The sequence below is a fragment of the Pelophylax lessonae genome (genome assembly GCF_965119305.1).
Source record: "Pelophylax lessonae genome assembly, chromosome: 7".
Taxonomy (NCBI): Eukaryota; Metazoa; Chordata; class Amphibia; order Anura; family Ranidae; genus Pelophylax; species Pelophylax lessonae.
The window spans coordinates 64,913,145-64,936,742 of record NC_138774.1 but is presented as its reverse complement, the minus strand read 5'-3'; the positions used below and the strand labels follow the sequence as shown (position 1 = coordinate 64,936,742).

The 23,598-nt window shown below is 43.7% G+C and overlaps 1 protein-coding gene across 4 annotated transcripts in view; it reads left to right on the top strand.

Annotated features, from left to right (window-relative positions):
* The window catches only part of LOC309559457 (cytochrome P450 2F3-like), a 132,736-nt gene that overhangs the window by 52,089 nt on the left and 57,049 nt on the right, over nt 1-23,598 (top strand). For 3 of the 4 annotated variants that reach the window (XM_082262728.1, XM_082262727.1, XM_082262726.1), the window contains exons 2-4: nt 6,334-6,518; nt 9,790-9,952; nt 13,069-13,218. In XM_082262728.1, coding sequence (XP_082118854.1) covers nt 6,342-6,518; nt 9,790-9,952; nt 13,069-13,218 — 490 coding nt within the window. In that variant the 5' untranslated portion in view covers nt 6,334-6,341. Of the gene's footprint in view, nt 1-6,088; nt 6,519-9,789; nt 9,953-13,068; nt 13,219-23,598 lie in introns of those variants that run through there. The other variant, XM_082262725.1, reaches the window with a different exon arrangement.

Here is a 23,598-nt window from a genome sequence, read left to right as displayed (position 1 = left end):
TTTATTAGGGGTTGATAACTTAGATGGGGTAGGGAAATATGGGATGCCTAACTTGAAAATGTCCAGAACAAAGCACAAAAGGGGACGACTTACTCCCTATTTACAAAAGGTCATCTTCTTTCTTCTCCCTGCACACACTTGGTTTCTATGTACAACTCCTGCTGATTCACTCCAAGGGAATCAATGGTCTCTTTAGTTAATAGCAGCAGCCCCATATAGGCTAGGAACATCCCGTCCCTTTGTGGAATACTAGCACATTGAGTCAACAGCAAGACCTTCTGCCTTCCTGTAGTCTCTGAGCCCAGTTCTACCACTGCAGAAGATTCCAGCCCACCTGGCTGTTTGCTTTTCCCCAGTCCTCTTGACTGACACCCTTCCCCCATTCCTGCCTGTCTGGCACACACATAGGGACTCCCAGGGCTAGGTTAGATGAAGGCTTGGCACACCACAGTCTTCAAGAGAGACCTGCTACAGCTGAAAGTCTCTCCCCTTGTTTGTCCCTGCAACATGCTGATATACTCTCTGCTTGTTCCTTCAAGCTGCCTTTCCGGTCCAAATCTCTCAAACCTCCTCCTGTGGTGGGATCCTTCCAGGTCAGCTTGCCTAAGCTCCCAGCCCGAGGCTCCCCCCCCTCCCCCCCCGGGAATGGGGTCCCTCAAGGGCCACCGACAACCTCTCTCGGCACTGCTTCTTCATCTTCCACCCAATCCCCCTGCTGGCATGGCCCATGTCTATTTATGGGATTTTCTCAGTCCCATGCAAGCCCACCTCTGGGGATTGTCTGAAGTCCCAAAAATATTCAAGGCATCTTCACCTCATCCCAACCACTAGTTCCAGAACATTCTCCAAAACTCTAGAAACAGGGGGAGGTACCAGAGAGCTGCCAGGATGGGTCATCCAGCCCTGGCCTCTAAAAACCCAGACACAATTAGTTGACTCAGGTTTTTAACCTAGAGCCAGGAAATGCATTTACCTGCACTACTCTTCTAGTAGCACACACTAGAGGCGGCTACAGCTACATGCAGAGTTCAGGAGTGCACTATGCACAAGTTGCAGTGTTCAGAAGTGCGTTATGTACAGGGTGCAGAATTTAAGAATGCGCTATGTACAGGGTACAGAGTTCAGGAGTGCACTACATGCAGGGTGCGGAGTTCAGGAGTGTGCTACGTACAGGGTGAAGGACTCACAAGTGTGCTACATACAGAGTGCACATTTCATAAGTGTGCTATGTACAGGGAGCAGGGCTCAGAAATTCACTATTCACTATTTATAGAGTGCACTGTTCAATATTGTGCTATGTACAGGGTGCAGGACTCAGGAGTGCGCTATGTACAGGGTGCAGGCCTCAGAAGTGTGCTACATACAAGGTTCAGAGTTAAGGTGCAGGACTCAGGAGTAAGGATGATCGAACTTTTGGAAAGTTTGGTTCGGCCAGAACATCCGAACTTCCCGAAAGTTCGGCCCGGATTTCAGAACCCCATTGAAATCAATGGGACCCGAACTTCGGTAATCAAAAAACACCATTTTGAAGCCCCAAAACCTAATAAATGCCCCTAAAAAGTGCCTAGGGTTCTGGGTCATGCCCCATTAACTATTAATCACACAAAAAAAAGTTCTTAAAAATTGTCATTTTTGATAAAAAAGCCAATTATTGAAAAAATTAAAAAAAAAAAAGAGAGAGATTTTTTTATTTTGACTTTGGATTTAGTATCTGGGGGGTCTAAAAGATGTGCATGTGAAGTTTCAGCTCTGTAGCATGTCCAGAACCATGAAAAAAAAAAAGATAATTTTTCAGTAGAACAGGGATGTGGGTCGGGACCCTCCTTTAACTTTAACACCTATATGATCTTTTTTCTGGTTCTGGACATGCTACAGAGCTGAAACTTCACAGGTACACCTTTTAGACCCCCCAGACACAAAATCACACAAAAAAAGTTCTTAAAAATTGTAATTTTTGATAAAAAAGCCAATTATTGAAAAATTAAAAAAAAAAAAGAGATTTTTTGATTTTTATTTATTTGGATTTGGTATCTGGGGGGTCTAAAATGTGTACATGTGAAGTTTCAGCTCTGTAGCATGTCCAGAACCATAAAAGAAAGATTGTTTGTATTAGAAAACTTTCAGATCTGATTTTTCACCAATATGGCTTCTCTGCTGTAACACCTTGCCGGTTTCAAAGCAGGCATTTTTTTGGGATCTTTGCAGTCAGGAAAAACATCTAAACTTGTGTATAGTGGTACTGTGCACAAGTTCAGATGTTTTGCCTGCCTCCAAAACCCCCCAAAAAATTCCAGCAAAAACACACCTGGGCATTTTTTTTTTTTTGACGCTAGAGTTTTTTTGGCATTTTTTGGGGTTCTTTTGAGGCAGGCAAAACATCTGAACATGTGTATAGGTGGTATATATACACATATATGTCTGAATATATACCCCTAGACATATATAGGTGTGATAGTAGCAGAAATATATTACTGTAAATGATTTCATTAGTGCAAGCATTTATTTCTGCTACTATCACACCTATATATGTTTAGGGGTATATATTCAGACATATATGTCTATATATACCCCCATGTTCAGATGTCATGTCTGACATCAAACATGTCCTCAAAAAAGCACTGGCAGTGGCAGCCCCTGCAGCATAAAAAATGCTTGGCTGGTGAGAAGCCATATGGGTGTGATGAAGCTATTCAGAGAAATGATCATTTCTCTATAGCGGTCACCCTGCTATGGAGGGGTTTTGTCACCCTGCCATAGCAGTCACTGCCAGTTAACCCTACACTACACTACGGTCCCCTGATACTTAACACTTTGCCTACAGAAACTAAATTTTTGAAGCTAACTTAAGTGTAAAGGAGCACTCTAACTACACTAGATATTCCTTTCCTCACACTAATAAATGCTAAATGACACTTTTAAAGTAAAATTAACAGAACTGCTTCCACTCTCTTCCATGTCCAGTATAACAATGCTAGGAATATGGCGGGGGCGATCTTATATACTGGGGGGCGTATTCACTAATGATTGGTCTAGGGACCCCCTAGTCACTCCAATCACATTCCTAGAATTCTCCTGCCCCCTCAATTGGCTTTTGCTAATGGTTCTGGTCCAATCACGGGCTTTTAAAGCCCATTTCCTGAAGCATTGCATTTTGGGCGGTTCTGGTTGCCAAATTCCGAACTTTTTGGGCAAAAAGTTCTAAATTCGGCCGAACCTCGAACACCCAATGTTAGGGCCGAACCGATGGTGGGCCCGAACCGTTCGATCATCCCTACTCAGGAGTGCAGTATGTACAGGGAGCAAGACTCAGGAGCGTGCTACATACATGGTGCAGAGTTCAGGAGTGTGCTACATACAGGGTGCAGGACTCACAAGTGTGCTACGTACAGGTTGCAGAGATCAGAAGTGAACTAAATACAGTCTGCAGGACTCACAAGTGTGCTACATACAGAGTGCAGAGTTCAAGAGTGTGATATGTAGAGTGTGCAGGGCTCAGGAATTTGCTATGTGCAGGGTATAGAGTTCAGAAGCGTGCTATGTACAGGGTGCAGGACTCAGGAGTGCGCCATGTACAGGGTGCTAGACTCAGGAGTGTGCGCTATGTACAGGGTGCAGGCCTCAGAAGTGTGCTACATACAGGGTTCAGAGCTCAGGAGTGTGCTACATACAGGGTGCAGGACTCACAAGTGTGCTATATACAGAGTGCAGAGTTAAAGAGTGCGATATGTAAAGGGTGCAGGCCTCAGGAATTTGCTATGTACACGGTACAGAGTTCAGGAGTATGCTACATACAGCGTTCAGAGTGTGCTTCATACAGGTTGTAGGACTCAGGAGTGAGCTACATGCAGGGTTCAGAGTTCAGGAGTGTGCTACATGCAGGATTCAGGAGGGCAATATGTACAGGGTACAGGGTGAAAGACTCAGGAGTGTGCTACATACACAGTGCAGGACTCAGGAGTGCACTCCATAAAGGGTGCAGAACTCGTGTGGTGCTACGTATATGGTGTCGGACTCATTTGAATTATATTCCGTACACCTCACTATCATAAGAATACACTGCCTACCAATGGTTTTCAAATTAGCATATATTTGTATAGGAAAATGTAATACTTTCTATATTTATCATGCAATAAATAGCTGACTCCCTTAAAGATAATTCTTTTTCCAATTTCTATTGACTAAATGTAGGTACAAAATAGGGTAGTGTGGCTTAGTTCTTCTTTAAGGGCTGAAAGGTGGTTTGTAAAAATTTTGGCTGCATCTGTGCAGTGGATTCCAATACACCTCTATGGGACCATATCCCAAACATCTCTGGGCTTAGAAGGCAGCCCACAAAAGTCTAAGGGGATCCACTATGCAGTTGCAGCCATTGCATGGAAGAGTTTCCATAAAGGATCTAAACACTGTGTGAGGCTACGGGATGGAGGTGTGTAAATATCTGGGAAGGGTGGAATAATGTAGGACAGTGGGCAAAAAATGTAAGTGCACCTTGTGGTTAAACTGCACATACTGTATTCTTTAATCCAAAAGAGATGATGGTCCGGAGATTTACCTCCTTGAAACACAGTGCCCTGCCCAAATAGTGGGGGGGGGGGGGTGGTATTCTATAAACTGTAGCCAGCCAAAAAAGAACAGAGGAAAATAGAAATCTGACACCAACCTATGGCTACCAAAACAAAAATGTTATTAGAAAATTACAGTATGTAAAAAGTATAAAAGGAATCAGCAACCCAGAATTCCCTACTCTGAAAACTGCCCTGGCCCCTCCCCCCACACACAAGCCCTCCCCCCAGAAAGAACAGACCCCCCACCCCCGACCAAGCCCCCATCCACCAGCACTAAGGACCAACCCCTCCAAAATTACTAAGACTTGCACCTACTGGAGGACCGCAAAATACTAGTCTACTGCCTGGAACCTAGGAATGGAGATAAGGAGATAGCTGTGGAAACCACAAGTATCCATCACAGGGCTATCTCCTTATCGCCATTCTGAGGTCCAAGGCAGTAGACTAAATTTCTGCAGTCCTGCAGTAGGTGGGAGTAGGGGATGGGGGGTTTGTCCTTTCTAGGGGGGACTTAAAGCGAAGTTCCACCCAATTTCGTGTTTAATAAAAGTCAGCAGCTATAAAAAGTGTAAATGCTGACCTTTATTAAACACACACTCACCTGTTCCACGATCCATCGATGCGGCCGGCGGGAGCCTCGGTTCTCCCCCTCTTCTCCCCGCGGTGCAGGCATCTCTAGTGTGGGCACCAGGCTGTGACAGCTTGCGGCTTCACAGCCAGGTGCGCACTGCGCATATGCGAGTCGCGCTTCACGTCCTGAGTGCGCAGGCAATCTTCTGGGACCTCTGACATGTCCCAGAAGATTGCAGGGAGGGAAGGGGAGAGTAGAACTTAGGCGGCCCAAGCGAAAAAAAGGGGCGGGTGCCTGTCAAATCTAGGTACCGGCTCCCCCCTCCCCCCCCAAAGAAATGACATGCCAAATGCGGAATGTCAGGGAGTCAAGAGGCCTTAAAAGCGAAAGTTCCATTTATGGATGGACTCCACTTTAAGTGTGAGGCTAGGTGTTGGGGAAGTTTTCAGAGTCGGGAATTCTAGGTTGCTAATTCCTTTCATACTTTTTAAATGCTGTAATTCTTGTAATAAAATTCCTTTTGTGGTAGCCATAAGTTGGTGCCGGATCCCTATTTCCTTTTTTCTTGGGGGGGGGGAGGGGGGTTGGTATTTTTTAATCCAACCATAACACACAACTGCTTTAACCCAACTCTTAAAATGACCAACCATTTACCTAATGCGACTTGAATCCTAAAAGAAAATCTCCATAAAACCCTATAGCTTAACCCCTGATCCTGACATAACCACAGATCCATACATTCCTTGTCAGGTTCTAATGATATTGGGCCTTTCTTCCATAGATTAGTATTGTAAGAATCTTCTACTTCACTGGAATTTACTGCAGCAAGGTGTCAACCCCAAAAATAGCTCTATTCTCAACTGGGGTTCCTCAAACGGTTGCTAGGGGTTAGTTGAACAATGGTGGATAGACTTCCCTTTTGATGTTGCTTGCATAATTCTAGAGCCAAAGCCAGGAGCATAACACCACTGATCTTTTTAGCTGTCTGTGAGGGGGATATTCTGACCAGATCTTGGGTAAAAAGGCTAAGAAAGGTTGCTCTACAGATTTTAGCAGCTGGTACATAATAAGGAGAAAGTGATATCTATAGGGTCCTATTACTTCCTGAGATCATTGTAGATGCATTTTAAGTGTCCATGATTGTTTTGTTATGGTTCTTATATATCAATTATTTTTTTTATTGTGTCTATGCGACAGGTAGCAGTATGGATTGGTATGCCACATATCTCCTTTCCATCATCTTCTGTGTGTCCTGTATAATTCTGAGCTTCATGAGGATTTTAAGAGAGAAAGCAACACTTCCTCCAGGACCCATGCCCTTACCCTTCATTGGGAACCTCCTGCAGGTCGACACAAAAGACATTGGAAGGTCTCTTATGAAGGTTAGCAAGCCTGGAAAACTCTCAGCTCAAGGGTAGTTTGGGTACAGGATCTTGTCTCAGTGTAATTTTTTTTTTCCTAAAAGAAAACATGACAGACATAGAGGCTACCATTGCTACATCTGATTCTGCAAATACTGGTTTTCTGGCAGTCATATGTACTCTCTTGTTTAATACACAAAGGGTGTGGATGGAGTTTTTTTCCCTGCCAGGGCATTGTATTCTCACAGTGATACTCACAGCTCATTGGATGCAGTTGCTGATCTTCTGAGAATTTCCCAACATGTTCCATCAGCAGAAGTCATTTAAATATTTAAAATGGGGGGAGGGGCACAAACTGATCAAAATTCAGCCAGTCCCTGCTGGATGGCCTGCTTTACCTAGAACAAGTATGCAATAAAGATGTCTGACATTGCTAAGGGATCAGCCAAATGATCTTGCTTTGTCCACTAGTCCAAATCATTTGGTGCAGGGGGGGTTATGGTGTGGGGTTGTTTTTCAGGGGTTGGGCTTGGCCCCTTAGTTTCAGTGATGGGAACTCTTAAGGCGTCAGCATACCAAGACATTTTGGACAATTTCCTGCTCCCAACTTTGTGGGAACAGTTTTGGGATGGCCCCTTCCTGTTCCAACATGAGTGTGCACCAGTGCACAAAGCAAGGTCCATAAAGACGTGGATGAGCAAGTTTGGGGTGGAGGAACTTGACTGGTCTGCACCTCAACCCGACAGAACACCTTTGGGATGAATTAGAGCAGTGACTGTGAGCCAGTGTCAAGGTGCCAGGAAACCAGACCACCTGGGGATGCAGGTAAAATAAAACAGTTTATTGGAGCAAACAACAATAAACGCACAGCAAGAGTGAGGAAGTGGGAGCGGGAACAAGCTTAGGGTCAAGTCCAGAAGTGGGTAGTCATCCTAGCCGGGGTTAGGTCCAGAAGCGAGAAGTCATCCAAGCTGGGATGGAGTCCAGAAGCGGGTCGCCAGCCGATGCTGGGTCGTCTGTCAATGCTGGGTCGAGAGCCAGAAGAGTCATCAGCCAAGCCAGGTCATACACGGAGGAACACAGAGAAAAGAAGACTGCTAGCAGAGATGCCCCTTGGAGCACAAACACAAGAGCAAGGTCTGCTACCCATCAGGTGATAGATATAGTCAGGTGTCCAGCATCATTACTGTGCGATGCCCAGGCAGCAGGCAAGTGATGATGCAATCAGAGTCTATAAGAGGCAGCAGTCTGCACATGTCCAAGATGGCTGCCAACAGGAGGGCAAGGTAAGACCTTGACAGCTAGGCCCTCTCGTCCACATCAGTGCCTGACCTCACAATTGCGCTTCTAGAAGAATGATAAAACATTCCCATAGACACACTCCTAAACCTTGTGGACAGCCTTCCCAGAAGATTTGAAGCTGTTATAGCTATAAAGGGTGAGCCAACTCAATATTAAATCCTACGAACTAAGACTTGGATGGCATTAAAGTTCATGTGCATGTAAAGGCAGACATTCCAATACTTTTGGTAATAAAGTGTATATCACCCTTCCCCTGCCCCTCTCGGTCAACACTGGGGGTCAAATTAGCTGAGTGAGGGAGAAGAGAAACACTGAAATGCTAGTCAGCAGGGCCGGCCTTTGGGGTGTGCGAGCAGTACCTCGGCAAAGCACTCCATCCGTCCTTGCCCCCCCCTCCCCTCGCCGAGGTACTGGCGAGACTGTCAGGCTGATCCTGCACAGAAGGAAATACACAGCTGCGGCGTCTCCCACTACACCACCACGGTATTCCTATGGTTGTCAAACCTTATCTTGTATGGCATTTTAAAGGTGCATGGATGCACCATTACATGTGAGTGCAATACCTTATGTTTTTACATGAATTAAAGGTTTTAAAAGGTATAAGCACTATTGTAAGCTTTTTTATTCACATGTTACGTTGGCTGTTGGGTTGAGATTTGCTGACTTGATCTGTGATACTGGGATGGAACCACCCGGAAGTGTCATCCATTAGACCCCCTGCATTTGAGCTTAACTGAGTCAGTCTTAAGGTGAGCACCCACTCACAAGGGGGTGCACGGATAATATTGATCAGTGACACTTTGGTCACTCACTCTGCTTGGGAAACACCAGCCACATCCAGGTGGCTTGAGCACCTATAGAAGATTTTTCTGGTACTTTGCACTTATCATCACTAAAGACTTTTTTTGGATGATTCATCATCATTTTATTTGCACTTATAATATACATGGATTGATATATACTTTAATCACTGGGATTTGTTGCATATTTTATTATGCTTTGCACTTTGCACTTTTTGTCTTCAAGCACTGATTTTTACTAATGTTATATTGTGTCATATATTTATACACATCAATGTTTTACTTGTTGGTTGATATTTATATACACTTTTTTCCATTTTTATATATTTAAATTTTATTTCATTTTTATATATTTATTCACAGATTATTATTTGCGCAGCACTATTATATTATTTATTTGCTCTTTACACTTGTATGGGAAGTGAGGTGTTTGCGGCATTTAATATCTGATATAGGAAGGTTGCTCACGGGAATCTTTGTTTGTTTCAGTGTGTAAACTTGTCTCCCTACTTTTTTTGTTTCACAGTGCGGTTGTAAAGTAGCCTTCATAAATCTGCTGATCTTATCTGGAGCTTATCACTTGTTGGCTGCAGGTAGTAAATGTGAGCTATCAATGTCCAATATTTCATATTTACTTTTGTAGCGATTAGCCCCGAAGGAGCCGCTGTTTTCTCGAGTCCCATGTTCCTAGTGCCCATGACTTTCCAACACACTCAGGCTGATGAGTGGATTTTTATTGCAACAATACAGTATACACAATAATACATTTACCAAAGAAATGGAAATTACACTAATTACTCAAACAAGTATGTAAAACAGTGGTAAAATAAAGTAAACAATTAGTAATAAGCAAGCGCACCAGATAATGACTCCTAAACCCTGTACTCGGGAAGATCCTGTCTAAGGGACAATTCTATGACAATGGTCCAGCAGTCGGTTTACAAGCCATTCTCTACTGGCCAGTACATTAGGGCCTAAATGCAGCAATGAAGCATTCAAAAATTAAGTCCCTCCTAACCTGGGTATAGGTGCCAGAACAATATCCCTGTAAGCAATACTTTTTCTTAAGTAGAATGTGGTAGGGGGGTATTGTCAGTGGCCTTTCACCAGCTCCTAGGGTGATGACTAAACTCCTTCTGTCCCTGGCTAATGGATTAGGTAAACATTTGTCTCCTTTATATTTTCCACAGCTAAAAGACAAGTATGGACCAATCTACAGTCTATACTTGGGACCTAAACCTGGAATTGTTGTATGTGGATACAATGCTGTGAAGGAGGCCTTGGTTGACCAATATGAAGCATTTGGAGATAGAGGAGACCTTCCTGTGTTCTTGAACTTCATTGGTAAACATGGTGAGATATTATTGCATTCTTTTGGCTTGCATCGACTCCTGAAATTGATTTTAATGTGATTACTTTAATTGGGTCATGAACAGAAATTTGTAACAGCCCTATTAGGGATTATTAGACTTGAGTGCTGGTTCACATTCTTGCGGCTGCGATGATCGCATGTAATATCGGAGCGCACTGCTCCTTCATTACATGCGATCGGCTGTGCGGTGCAAATTCAGCCATACACTTTGTATGCCTAAATTTGCACTGCACCCGCAGCAAAGACGCACAGGACCCCTTTTTTCAGCCGCATCAGGATCGGATCGCACAGTGGTTCACACTTGTGCGATCCGATCCTGTGCGAACTGTAAAGATTGCACTGCGATATGCGATCAAACTGGGGGTGTCGTTAACATTTCATTGACACCCCCAGCGTATCGCATATGGCAGTGTGAACTGCCAAGGGTGCGTTTGCGATGCGGGAACAGGCTGCAAATTCGCAGGCTTCCCGCGTCGCATAAGTGTGACCCTACACTGAGTCTACTAGATGGACTCCTCACAGAGTAGCGTGCTTATTACTACTAAATAAAGACAAAAATATTTACAAAATAATCTTCTAACCTAGCTGAACTGCTGATAAGTGATAACCCATTAGCGTCTCATATGTTTTGTGATTACAGTCATAAGGTGTTCCCATTAGAGATCCCAGCTCTGACCTTCATCCAAAGAGCAAGGGAAGTTTTATTTCTCCCTCTGCTACAGTCTCCATAATATAATATTATTAAAATAGCTAGCAGAGTGAAACCTTCTATAACACCAATCTTACCAGCAGATTTAAAACTGCTGTGGGATATCCCCAAATGGCTTTTATTTAAAACCAAGATATCAGTTTTAATTGGACCAGACTTATAACTCACACTAGCCATGTGCCTACAAGAACCACCAATAAAGCCTCCTTTCCTCAACCAATGGATTCATTGCCATTTGAGCTCCAGGTCACAAGGGTAAGGAGTAAGCGAGGTATAGAGCAGTGGCTGCCAACCTTTCGGACCTCACAGACCAATAAACTCACAATGTTGAATACCACCACTAAAATTAATTTTACATGCTCTATACACACAATGCTCCAGCTCTATGCGCACCCTCTCCCTGGATCACACTATCCAGACAAAACTTGTGAGCTGCTACTGACATAAAACGTGCTACATCACCTGGATCACACTGCTGCCTTATAACACAATGGACCGGCTGGCCATACATTATACAATTATCTGCTTCAATTTCCTTTAGATTTACCGTCAAAAATGTAGAGCAAGAGCCTGCCTGATTGCATACAAATTGTTTAGGTTTGGCCTCATAGTATAAGGTTTTGATAAATCTAAAGGTAAATTGTACAAGAACATTGTGTAATTTATGACCAGCCTTAGTTTCAATCTATTTTGCGACAAGTCATTTCAGAATTTAGGTCATGGTCAAATTGTTAAAATGTTGCAAAATAACAAAAATGTATGATACACTTAACCATTTTAGCACTGTTCACTGTGCTGCTACTGCGGCACAGTGGCTCGTTATCGTCTGACCTACGTCACCAGACATTCCTCTCTCTCAGCGGCGCGCGCGCGGCGCCGGAGGCTCTCTCCCGCTGTTTTCAGTCACAGAGAGAGTCGGGCCAGGGGAGGAGCTGCTCTTCCCCGATCATCGCGGATCGAGTGTGGAGATCCGCCCGCTTGTGTAAACAAAGCGGCGGATCTCCTAAGTGACAGGCAGGGTCAGATTGCAGGGTTCAGCATAGCTGAACCTGCGATCTGTCCCTGTGTCACTCAGTCACCTCCCCCCACACACGTTAGTAAGCACCAGGCATACATTAACCCCTTGATCACCAATAAAAGTTAACCCCTTCCCTGCCAGTGTCATTTTTACAGTAACAGTGCATATTTATAGCACTGATTACTGTAATAATGTCACTGGTACCCCCAAAAGTGTCAAAAATGTCAGTGAAGGGTCCGATCTGTCCGCCGCATGTCGCAGTCCTGCAAAAAAAAATCACAGATCACCGCCATTACTAGTTAAAAAAAAAACAATAAAAATGACATAAATTTCCCGTAGTTAGTAGCTGCGATAACTTTTGCGCAAACCAATCAAAATACGCTTATTGTGATTTTTTTCACCAAACATATGTAGCAGAAAACAAATTGGCCTAAAATGTTAAAAAATTTAGATTTTTACATTTTTTGGGGAGGAATTTCATCTAAAAAAATTTGAAAAATATTGTTATTTTTTCAAAATTGTCGCTCTTTTTTTGTTTATAGCGCAAAAAGTAAAAATCGCACAGGTGATCAAATACCACCAAAAGAAAGCTCTATTTGTGGGGACAAAAAGGACATAAATTTAGTTTGGGTACGACGTTGCATGACCACGCAATTGTCAGTTAAAGTTGCACAGTGCCGAATCACAAAAAGTGGCCCAGACGTAAGACAGCAAAATCCTCCGATGGTAAAGTGGTTAAATAGATCACATTAGGTGTCGGTACTGCTGTCTTTACCACTTCCCTGCTGCCTGTGGAATGAGCAGTAAAAGTCTCCCATTTTGACAAAAGATTGTTATCTTTTCTTTCTAGTCTTTACTTTTACTTTGTAACTTTTCTCTTCAAATTAACCTTTCAAAATCATACAACGATAAGGCCCCCGTTCACATAGGGGCGACGCTACTTCGGAGCGGCCGAGCAGCGCGCCGCGACCTCGGAGCGGCCGCCACGGACTTCATAACATTGAAGTCTATGGCGGTCGCCTCCTGGTCGCCCCAAAGAAGCTCCGGACCCTTTTTCTAAGTCGGAGCGACTTGTGTCGCTCCTATTAGAACGGGTCCGCAGCTTCCCTATGGACCAGGTCGCCTCACAGGTCTCCTTAGTGTGAACCGAGGCTCACAGAGGCTGTTGTTTTTCCTTATCATTGGTAACAATATTTCTAAGTATATGGTATAACAAAATATAGGGGGGGGATCTCAAGGCATGCAAGATTCTGAGACAACAAAACCTCACATAATTTGGTCTGGATTTGAATAATATGTTTTTCTCTTTCTTACATGATATGATTCTCAGAAACAGTAATTATAACCCTGCTTTTTTTTTTTAACTCTAGACCTTTGCTTTCACAATGGAATGAGATGGAAGTCACTTCGGCGCTTTGCTCTGCTCACACTGAGGAACTTTGGAATGGGGAAGAGGAGTGTGGAGGAGCGGATACTAGAGGAGGTTCAGTTCCTCATCAAGGACTTTGAAAATATAAACGGTACACATAAGATTTTGTTTTGTATGTTTTTTAAGTACACATTTTACTTGTAGTATAGAGAAGGGTACATAAAATGACTTAGCTTTTTAAATAAAGCTGCTGCTATATTTTGAAGAAGTAGTTATATCTGCACATCCATATACTTTGTAATTCAGCCACCCTCCTATTCTTTAAACAACACACTTTTTGTGCATGCCTGTTGCAAGAGATTAGGTCATAGGGGAGACAACAGGAATATTAGGTTATAAAAGAGGTGAGCTTTGATATCATGGTATAGGAGAGTCATCTAAGAGATTCGGTTATAGAAGAGGCAGTTAGAAGATGAAATCAAAGCAGGGACAGCTACTGTAGAAGATTAGGTTAGAAGAGACAGCTTGGAAATTAAATCAAAGGTGAGTGCATTGGGAGATGAGGTTATAGGAGAGAGAGGGCTAGGAATCAATGTTTTTAGAGGGACAGCCAAAATATTAGGTCATAGAAGAAGCAGCCAGTAGATTAGGTTATAGTAGAGACAGTTAGGTCATAGGAGAGATTAATAGCAGGTTAGTTTATAGAAGAGACAACTAGATAATTAGGGTTACATAGTTAAGCCTTGTACACACAATAGGAATACTGGACAAAAGATTTCCTCTTTTCTTTTTTTATTTGCATGCTAGTCTCATATCGAAAAATAAGAGGTTACTAGAGTTACAAAAATTCTCATTCTTTTGTTTTCAAGTATGTGTGGTCTTGGTCTTCAGATTTTTTTCAGACTTAACCTCCCTGGCGGTATGATTGTTTCCGATTTTAGTTGCTGAAAGCGGTACAAATATTTTGCTAGTAGTTCTTAACCACTTTACCACCGGAGGATTTTCCTGCTAAAAGACCAGGGGTTATTTTGCGATTTTTTACTGCGTGACTTTAACGGACAATCGCGCGGTCGTGCGACGCTGTACCTAAACGAATTTCACGTCCTTTTTTTCCCACAAACAGAGCTTTCTTTTGGTGGTATTTGATCACCTGTGCGATTTTTTGATCACGCGCTATAAACAAAAAAAGAGCGTAATTTTTGCAAAAACAACAATATTTTTCACTTTTTTTTATATGAAATTCCCCCAAAAAAAAATGTAAAAATCAAAATTTTTTAAAATTTTCGGCCAATTTGTTTTACGCTACCTATGTTTGGTAAAAAAAATCGCAAAAAGCGTATTTTGATTGGTTTGCGCAAAAGTTATCGCGTTTACTAACAAAGGGAAAGATTTTTGTCATTTTTGGTGTTTTTTTTTTTAACGAGTAATGGCGGCGATCTGCGATTTTTTTTGCGGTACTGCGACATTGCGGCGGACAGATCGGACCCTTGACTGACATTTTTGACACTTTTGGGGGTACCAGTGACATTACTGCAGTAATCAGTGCTATATATATGCACTGTTACTGCAAAAATGACACTGGCAGGGAAGGGGTTAACAGTATTGGACAGGGAGGGGTTAAGTGTGTCCTAGGGGCGTGATTCTAACTGTGTAGGGACATGGCTACTAGTGTAAAAACAAAGATCAACAGTTCTACATAGTAGAACTGTTTGATCTTCACTTTTACACAGGGAGAACTGACAGGTGGCTTGTTTACACAAGCCGCTCTGTCTTTCTCCCGCTGTAGCGGCGATCGTAGTGTGACCGGCGGACATCGGGTCCGCCAGTCACACTCCCGCACTCCTCCGTGAACGAGCCGAGGCGGGCACGCGCCTCGGCGGGCGCGCGCCCGCCCGCTATTGGCTCTGGAAGGAGTGACAGGCGAGCGACGTAGACCTACGTCACTCTGCCTGGCCGGGGCCGACTGCCGCAGTAAATATACTGTGCGCAGTCGGCAAGCGGTTAAGGACGAGCAGCCCAAACCAACTATTTACATATGATTTTTTTTTATAGTGCGTTCTTCTTTATAACATCTCGGGTATGATAAAGTTTGAAACACAAAATCATAAATTATAATATAATAAAGAACTATAAATAAGTTAAAGTATGTATGTATGTATATATATATATATATATATATATACACACATGTGTATATATATATATATATATATATATATATATATAAAAGTATAGTAACCGTCGCAGGAGACAGAAGCCGGGGCTCACAGCATCGGGCAGAAGATCCGGCCACCGTATGCTGCTGGGACACATCGGGGGATCCCGGGGACAAGGTAAGTAACCTCTACCAGGATCCAGCGATGCTCCCTGGCGCTACACTGAGTGGGGCTCGGGGGTTACCGCTAATGGCACTGAACTTCTACCCCGAGCCACACTCGGGAATACCTCCAGGGAGGTTAAACTGTACTGATTAAATAAAAATCATTTGTTCAGAATCGTACGAGAAATTTTTTTGTGTTTGTCCCTTCAGGTAATTTCAGATGAACTGTCATGATCAGCTCTCGAAAGCTGTGTACTAATGCTTAGATTATCGTACAATCCCTTTGAAAGCAATATTTTTCATCTGATTTTCTGATTGTGTGTACTAAGCATTAGTCGGGTTAAAAAAAAAAAAAGACACAAGTCCATCTAGTTCAACCAACAGAAAAAAAAAAACAAATAGAAAACCTCCGTATACAAAATCTTCTACCCACAGTCCAAAGGAAAGCAAAATAACCCTAATAAAGCATGAATCAATTTGGTGACAAGGTGGTAAGGAAGATTTTTGATCCACGAACACCTCCTTCTTTCCTGGGAGAAAAGGATTCCATACATGTGGGCGGTGTAGGGCTTGTTTTTATGCTAGAACCAATGCGAAGAAACGGGAGGAATTTAATGTACCATCCATAGGTAAAACATTTGCGATCAAGCATTTGATGACATGCGACACCACTTATGTGGTATACGCATTGATGTGCCCATGTAATTTAATCTACATAGGATGCACCAAGCGAACCATTAAAAAGCAAGTGGGTGAGCATATTACAAATATCCTTAAGGGGTTTAAAGACCATAGTGTGTCCAATCATTTTAGGCGATTCCATCAATGTGACCCCCGAGGTCTGCATTTTTGGGGTATCGAAAGAGTAACCCCATCATGAAGAGGTTCAAATTGGATAAGGAAAGTGTCTAAATGTGAGACCAAGTGGATATTTCTCACTCAGGCCCTTGATCCCAATGGGCTGACTATTGAGTTAGATCTAAATTGCTTTATCAGCGACTATTAGGGGTAGTGGTTTTTATGAATGATGATACATGGTCGATTTATTATTCCTATTATTATTCGCCAGTTTTGGGGCCATGCTATGCCTCAAACATGGGCTTAGTGAGAAGCCCTAGAGGTTGAATGATATGATGGCCGTTAATTAATGTGTGACCTAATTTTATAAGAAAATTAAATATCAAATATTATCATTATAAATTTTTATTAAATGTTTTTATTAAATATTTTTTGTGAAACACCAATAATTGTAAGATACAGACGTGTTTAATTTTGAGACATATTTTTTGATATGATGAGTCTTGATGAGATATGATGAGAAATTTTAGCGATTTTAATATACATTGTAGTAGGGTTTGTGCTATTATAGTGTATTGTGATGTATTATGTTATCCGTACCAAGGATCGGTGGCTTTTTGATTCATCATGATAGATGAATTTTTAGTAATTTTGTATACATTTTTTTCACCATAATTTTGCCCCTATAAGAATTAGCAAGTGAGGATCGATTGGGTTAATTCCCATATCTGTCCTTACCTGTAAGGCCGGGAAGAGTTGATTGCGGTCTGAAACTTAGAGAGTAAGGGGTTAATGGGACAGTTGGATAAAATTTACGGTTTTGTATAAAGATGCAATTATTTGGGGGGGGGGGGCGCAAACAGAAATTATTTGGCTGACACCAGTGGCGGCTGGTGCTCAAAATTGTTTGGGGGGGGGCGCAAACAGAAAAATGTAATAGGCATTGCTTCGCGGCAAAAAATGTGTGAAAGGTGCCTTCAGTAATCAAGGTACAGTGTGCCCCCATCAATGCAGAGTGACCAGTGAGCAGTGCCCCCATCAATGTAGAGTGACCACGGTGTGCCCCCTTCAATGTAGAGTGACCACAGCATGCCCCCTTCAATGAAGAGTGACCACGGTGTACCCCCTTCAATGTAGAGTGACCACAGCATGCCCCCTTCAACGTAGAGTGACCACGGTGTGCCCCCTTCAATGTAGAGTGACCACAGCATGCCCCCTTCAATGTAAAGTGACCACAGCATGCCCCCATCAATGTAGAGTGACCACGGTGTGCCCCCTTCAATGTAAAGTGACCACGGTGTGCCCCCTTCAATGTAGAGTGACCACAGCATGCCCCCATCAATGTAGAGTGACCACGGTGTGCCCCCATCATTGTAGAGTGGCCATGGTGTGCCCCCTTCAATGTAGAGTGACCACGGTGTTCCCCCATCAATGTAGAGTGACCACAGCATGCCCCTTTCAATGTAAAGTGACCACAGCATGCCCCATCAATGTAGAGTGACCACGGTGTGCCCCCATCAATGTAGAGTGACCACGGTGTGCCCCCATCAATGTAGAGTGACCACGGTGTGCCCCCTTCAATGTAGAGTGTCAATGGTGTGCCCCCTTCAATGTAGAGTGACCAGGGTGTGCCCCCTTCAATGTAGAGTGACCAGGGCGTGCCCCCTTCAATGTAGAGTGACCACGGTGTGCCCCCTTCAATGTAGAGTGACCACTGTGTGCCCACTTCAATGTAGAGTGACCACGGTGTGCCCCCCCACCACCGCTGGACTCGAGTCCCGCACAGTGACAGGAGAGAGAGGAGGGAGGCACTGAGTCTGAGGCAGCGGCTGCTTGAATCACTTACCTCCTCACGATGACCGGACCGACTCTGCTGCTCTCTGCTGCTGACGGCGGGACTAGGGATACTCGGGACCAGCGGCGGCTCTCTGGTTCAATTCCGGTGGCTTCTTCTGAGGTGACCGGCAGCGCGTCTTCTTCCGCTCCCGCCTCCTCCTCGGCCAATGGCAATGGGTTTGCCTTGCGGCCAATCAGGAAGCGCATATCTAATGCGCATCCTGATTGGCCAGGAGGAGGATCGGTGTGACAATAGCGAAAAATCCCATTGAACTCCATCAGTCCGGCGCCCCTGCATGTAGATTAGGGGGCGGCGCCCCTGCGCCCTCAACACACCAGCCACCACTGGCTGACACTAGAGGTTTTGCCGCCTGTTGCCATATGATCCTTGGAAAAGGGTTGTGATTATTAGTACTACACTTTGACTTTTACTAATTAGTTTGTGCAATGTGATGTGATGTGATCAAAGCTTTAAATTCCGGATCGCTGAGCCGTATAGTCACTTCCCCCTGTGACGAAGTCGGAAATGACGAAACGCGTCGGGAGTGACTATACAGCATCTGGAAACAGCCGAAGGCGACTGGCTAGCTTCTCTGAACGATCTGTCACACCAACGTGGTAGAGATGTCCAAGTGGTCTTTGCTGAATTTTATTGGTGTTTTATGATTTGAATTATGTGAGTGGAAATATTGAATTAATTAAGTTAATTAAAGTGGTATATATGAAAACGGTATCACAGTAGTGGGAGTTGTTCTTTATTACATATGTCCGTATCTGATTCCTGGAACGAGTGGACAGAGTGAGATGTTTGCAATTGATCATCTGGGCAGCCTGGATTAATTTATGAAGTGTTTTGTGCCTTGTCCATGAGAGTGGAAAGGCATTGAACTCTGGTGAGTGGCAAATCTATTGTGAGTGGACTACACATTGGTGCTGGCATGTGAGATGTACGAGCAATAGAACACTGGGCTATCTCTATTTCCAGAGCGGGTCACTTCTATTTATTTATCCTGCATTACGGACTATTTCCTAAATGGATTATGTTTGAAGGACTGATATTTATTTATTTATTCATTTAGTATCACCACAATTTTATGATGCACTACTGATTTCCTTGTACTTGTACTTGTCTCATAGGGGAAAGATAGATTTCTCTTTGTTTTAATAGTTTGCATGTTTGCTGGAACATTTCCCTGTTCGAGATGTTCTGGTCCAAACTGAACAGGGGGGGTGTTCGGCCCATCACTGTTGGCTAGCTGTTCTCCTCCTAGAATGTGTTTTCAGCCACCAAGTATATAACTTTACATTTATCATATCAACATTAAACCTTATTTGCTATGTAGCTGCCCAATTAAACAGTGCATTAAGGTTGGCTTGTAAATTGGAGACATCCTGTAAGGACATAATTCGACTGCATAGCTTGGTGTTATCTGCAAACACTGAAATGGTACTTTTAATCCCTGACCCTATACTATTTAGAAAACAGGTTAAAAAGTAAAGGTCCCAACATTGAATCTTGGGGTACACTATTAATAACTTTAGACAATTCAGAGTATAAATCAATAATCCCTACTCTCTGAATATGATCTGTAACGGATCCTATAGTCTCTATGAGAGAGATCCGTGCATCTTCTCCCGAAATCCCAGTGACAATACCATCAAGAAGTGAAAATAGCTCCCCAATCCCCCAAACATGAGTCCAGAATTCATGACGGGATAAAACGAACAACGAATAAAAAGACACACACTCAATTTATACACACATGAGCACATCCCCCTCCTCATCAAATTACTACACACAGGTCAGGGGTTGAATGACCACACCAATGTGAGTTCATTAGCATTTCTAAGGAATGACGATCACAAGCAGCATTCTTAACAGATGACAATGGCTCAATCAACCTGAGCCAATTAACTTGCAGACGGCCATCCTCAAGCTCTTGAAATACAACACATTACCAAACAGCTGGCTAAATCAGCATATTCAATTGATGTCTGGAAGACAGAGGGTTGAACTGATGACATTAGTATCTGTACCCAGCTAAGCATGGCTTTGATTATTTAGTAGTTACAGACTTTATGGCAACAGGCCACAGGTTTTACAGAGAAACTTGGAGAGACATTGTTGACAACTATCAACTCTCCCTTACAGGCACAACTCAGATTTTGTCACATAGCTCCCCCTTAGTTCCATGGGATGGCATATCCGCCTAGACCCTAACGGGTCAGCTTGGGGATGTCCGGGTAGTAGAATCTATTTCTCTAGTTCTGTCTGCCGGGATAAATTGTGAGGTTAAACAGCCCAAGTCATTCCCCAACAAGACCTCAGCTGGTAAATCTAGCATGATGCCCACTTCCACTGACTTAGCCCCGATGCCCCAATCAATATGCACCCTTGCGGCGGGTAACTTGTGGATGGCTCCCCCTGCCACCCTTACAGCCACAGCACGCCCAGTGTGCTGTGAGGGTTTAACCCTGTGCAGTTGTACCAGGGTTATGGTGGCTCCAGTGTCTCTCAGTCCCCTGGCTTCTTGTCCATTTAGTCTCACCGTCTGTCTGTGGTGAGCCCTGTTGTCCTCAGCTGCTTGCACTGGGTTAGCCTCATGAAGGGTACCCAATTGCTCCTCAGTGGGTTCAAACCTGGGTACGACTGGGGAAACCTCTGTGGGATAGTAGGGGACCATTGTCTGTGCTGAAGGGGGTGACCCTGGTCGGATCCATGCAGCTTGGTTCCTGCTCTGGGTACAGTCCCGTTGATAGTGCCCAAACTGCTTGCACCTGTGGCACTGTACCCCACTGTGGGACCGGTATCTGGGTGTCTGCCTGTGGGTGTGGTAGTAGTGAACTGCTGCTTGCGCTGGGGAAGGTGGCCCTGTTCGAATCCATGAAGCGTGGTTCCGTTTCTGAGTGCAGTCTCTCTGATAGTGCCCAAATTTCTTGCACAAATGGCACTGCACTCCATTGTGCCTATGGTATCGATTTGCCGGGGTGTTAGGGATTAGTCCTGATTGTTGTGAAGCTGGTGCTTGAGGATAGTACTGGGGACATAATCCTGATGATCCTGTGAAAGTCGACCCGCCTGCTCTCATAGAATTCGTCCGCCAGCCTGGCTGCCTCCTCCACTGTCTGAGGTTTCCTGTCTTTGACCCAGTTTCTGACATCTGCTGGAGTGTAGTCGAAGAATTGCTCCAGCAGTAGCAACTGTATGGCATCCGCTAATGTAGTCGCCTGGCATCCCTTCATCCAATTGCTGGCAGCGCGGTGCATGCAGAATGCCCACTCTGTATACGACTCTTTGCCCTGTCTCCTGAGGGCCCGGAATTTTCATCTGTGTGCCTCCGGTGTAACAGCATAACGAGCCAACAAAATTTCTTTTACTTTGTCATAAATCTGAATGTCCTCGTCAGGCACTGCTCTAAAGGCTTCTGCTGCTCTGCCTGATAACTTGCTGCTCAATATCGCCGCCCAGTTAGCTTTTTCCAGGTCCTCTAATACACACTGTCTCTCAAAGTCTTGCAAATAATTATGAATATCCATCTCACCCTCTGTGAAGCTTTTAAATGCAGCATAGTTAATCTTACGTGGCCGTCCTATTGTAGATCCAGGTAGCGACAACATATCCCCTTGTGGTTATCTGGCTCTGGCCTCCCGAGCTTCCCAGATACTCTGTGCTTCCGTAGCTTGTGCCATGATTTGCACCACAATTTCTTGTGAGGGGTTAGGTCCCAACATACTTAGTCTCCATCTTACATCCTGTGTATAAAATAATTGGTGCGCAGGATCTGGTAAAAAATAAAGCTGCAACCTTAGAACCAAATGAGGTTAGAATTGTGTATAGAAAATCAGGTGCGCTAAATTAATATATGTCACAAATCAGAGAGTGGATTTAGACACTATAGTAAGTATCAATCACACTCCTGTGATGTGTGTAGGATTAATGTACAATGGACTGTGTATACAATGTGAAAAAGTGAGGTATACACTCATGTGTAAAAACATATGTGTTCAATGGTGAATAAATAAACAGTGTTGACTGAAACTCAAGTGATGAATAGAAATGTACCCATGCGTACACCATCAATAAATTCTCAAAGGAATTGTGACACTCAAACAAATATTATCACCGCTACAAAAACGAGTACACAAAAAGAAAAAGGAAGGTGCATAAAGTCCCAAATAATATTCCAAACAAGGATGTGGCAGGATCCCAAAGGAAGAGGAGAGATTGCTGGAAGAGGCAGCAGAGGAGATACTTGTGGGAGACTTCACCTGTAGCAGCAGAGAGGTATCGCCCAGAGTGTGGACAACCAGGAGTGTGGAGAGGCACCAAGATAGGAGTATAGCACTAGCACTGCTATCCTGAAATTTGGTAAGAGGCTGAACCTCCCACCTGAGTTATTCACTTCCCTTCCTGAGTGTACTACACGTCTGAGCTGACATTACGCCCTTATATCCTCTTTCTTCTGGTAAGGGGCCAGTCCCTTATTCGGTGGTGGAATACATTTACACCTGACAAGTTTTAGTGGAATCTTCCTTTGGGATCCTGCCACATCCTTGTTTGGAATATTATTTGGGACTTTATGCACCTTCCTTTTTCTTTTTGTGTACACGTTTTTGTAGCGGTGATAATATTTGTTTGAGTGTCACAATTCCTTTGAGAATTTATTGATGGTGTACGCATGTGTACATTTCTATTCATCACTTGAGTTTCAGTCAACACTGTTTATTTATTCACCATTGAACACATATGTTTTTACACATGAGTGTATACCTCACTTTTTCACATTGTATACACAGTCCATTGTACATTAATCCTACACACATCACAGGAGTGTGATTGATACTTACTATAGTGTCTAAATCCACTCTCTGATTTGTGACATATATTAATTTAGCGCACCTGATTTTCCATCTTACATCCTTTTGGAACTCTGTTTCCTCTGTGTTTGCCATTTGCAGGTTGCTGGTTCGCTCGCTCTCCAGTAGTTCGGCTATTATCGTGGCTTTTGGCTTGTTGCTCGCCCCTAAGCCTCGAGCTTCCAGCAGTTCCTTAAGCGTCGATCGTTTCAGCCGTTCGTATATATGCGCCATTTATCTCCTCTTTCAGTTCAGGATATCCATTCGGGAGAAAAATCCCACCGCTTGCCACCAGTGTAACGGATCCTATAGTCTCTATGAGAGAGATCCGTGCATCTTCTCCCGAAATCCCAGTGACAATACCATCAAGAAATGAAAATAGCTCCCCAATCCCCCAAACATGAGTCCAGACTTCATGACGGGATAAAACGAACTGTTTATTAAAAAGACACACACTCAATTTATACACACATGAGCACATCCCCCTCCTCATCAAATTACTACACACAGGTCAGGGGTTGAATGACCACACCAATGTGAGTTCATTAGCATTTCTAAGGAATGACGATCACAAGCAGCATTCTTAACAGATGACAATGGCTCAATCAACCTGAGCCAATTAACTTGCAGACGGCCGTCCTCAAGCTCTTGAAATACAACACATTACCAAACAGCTGGCTAAATCAGCATATTCAATTGATGTCTGGAAGACAGAGGGTT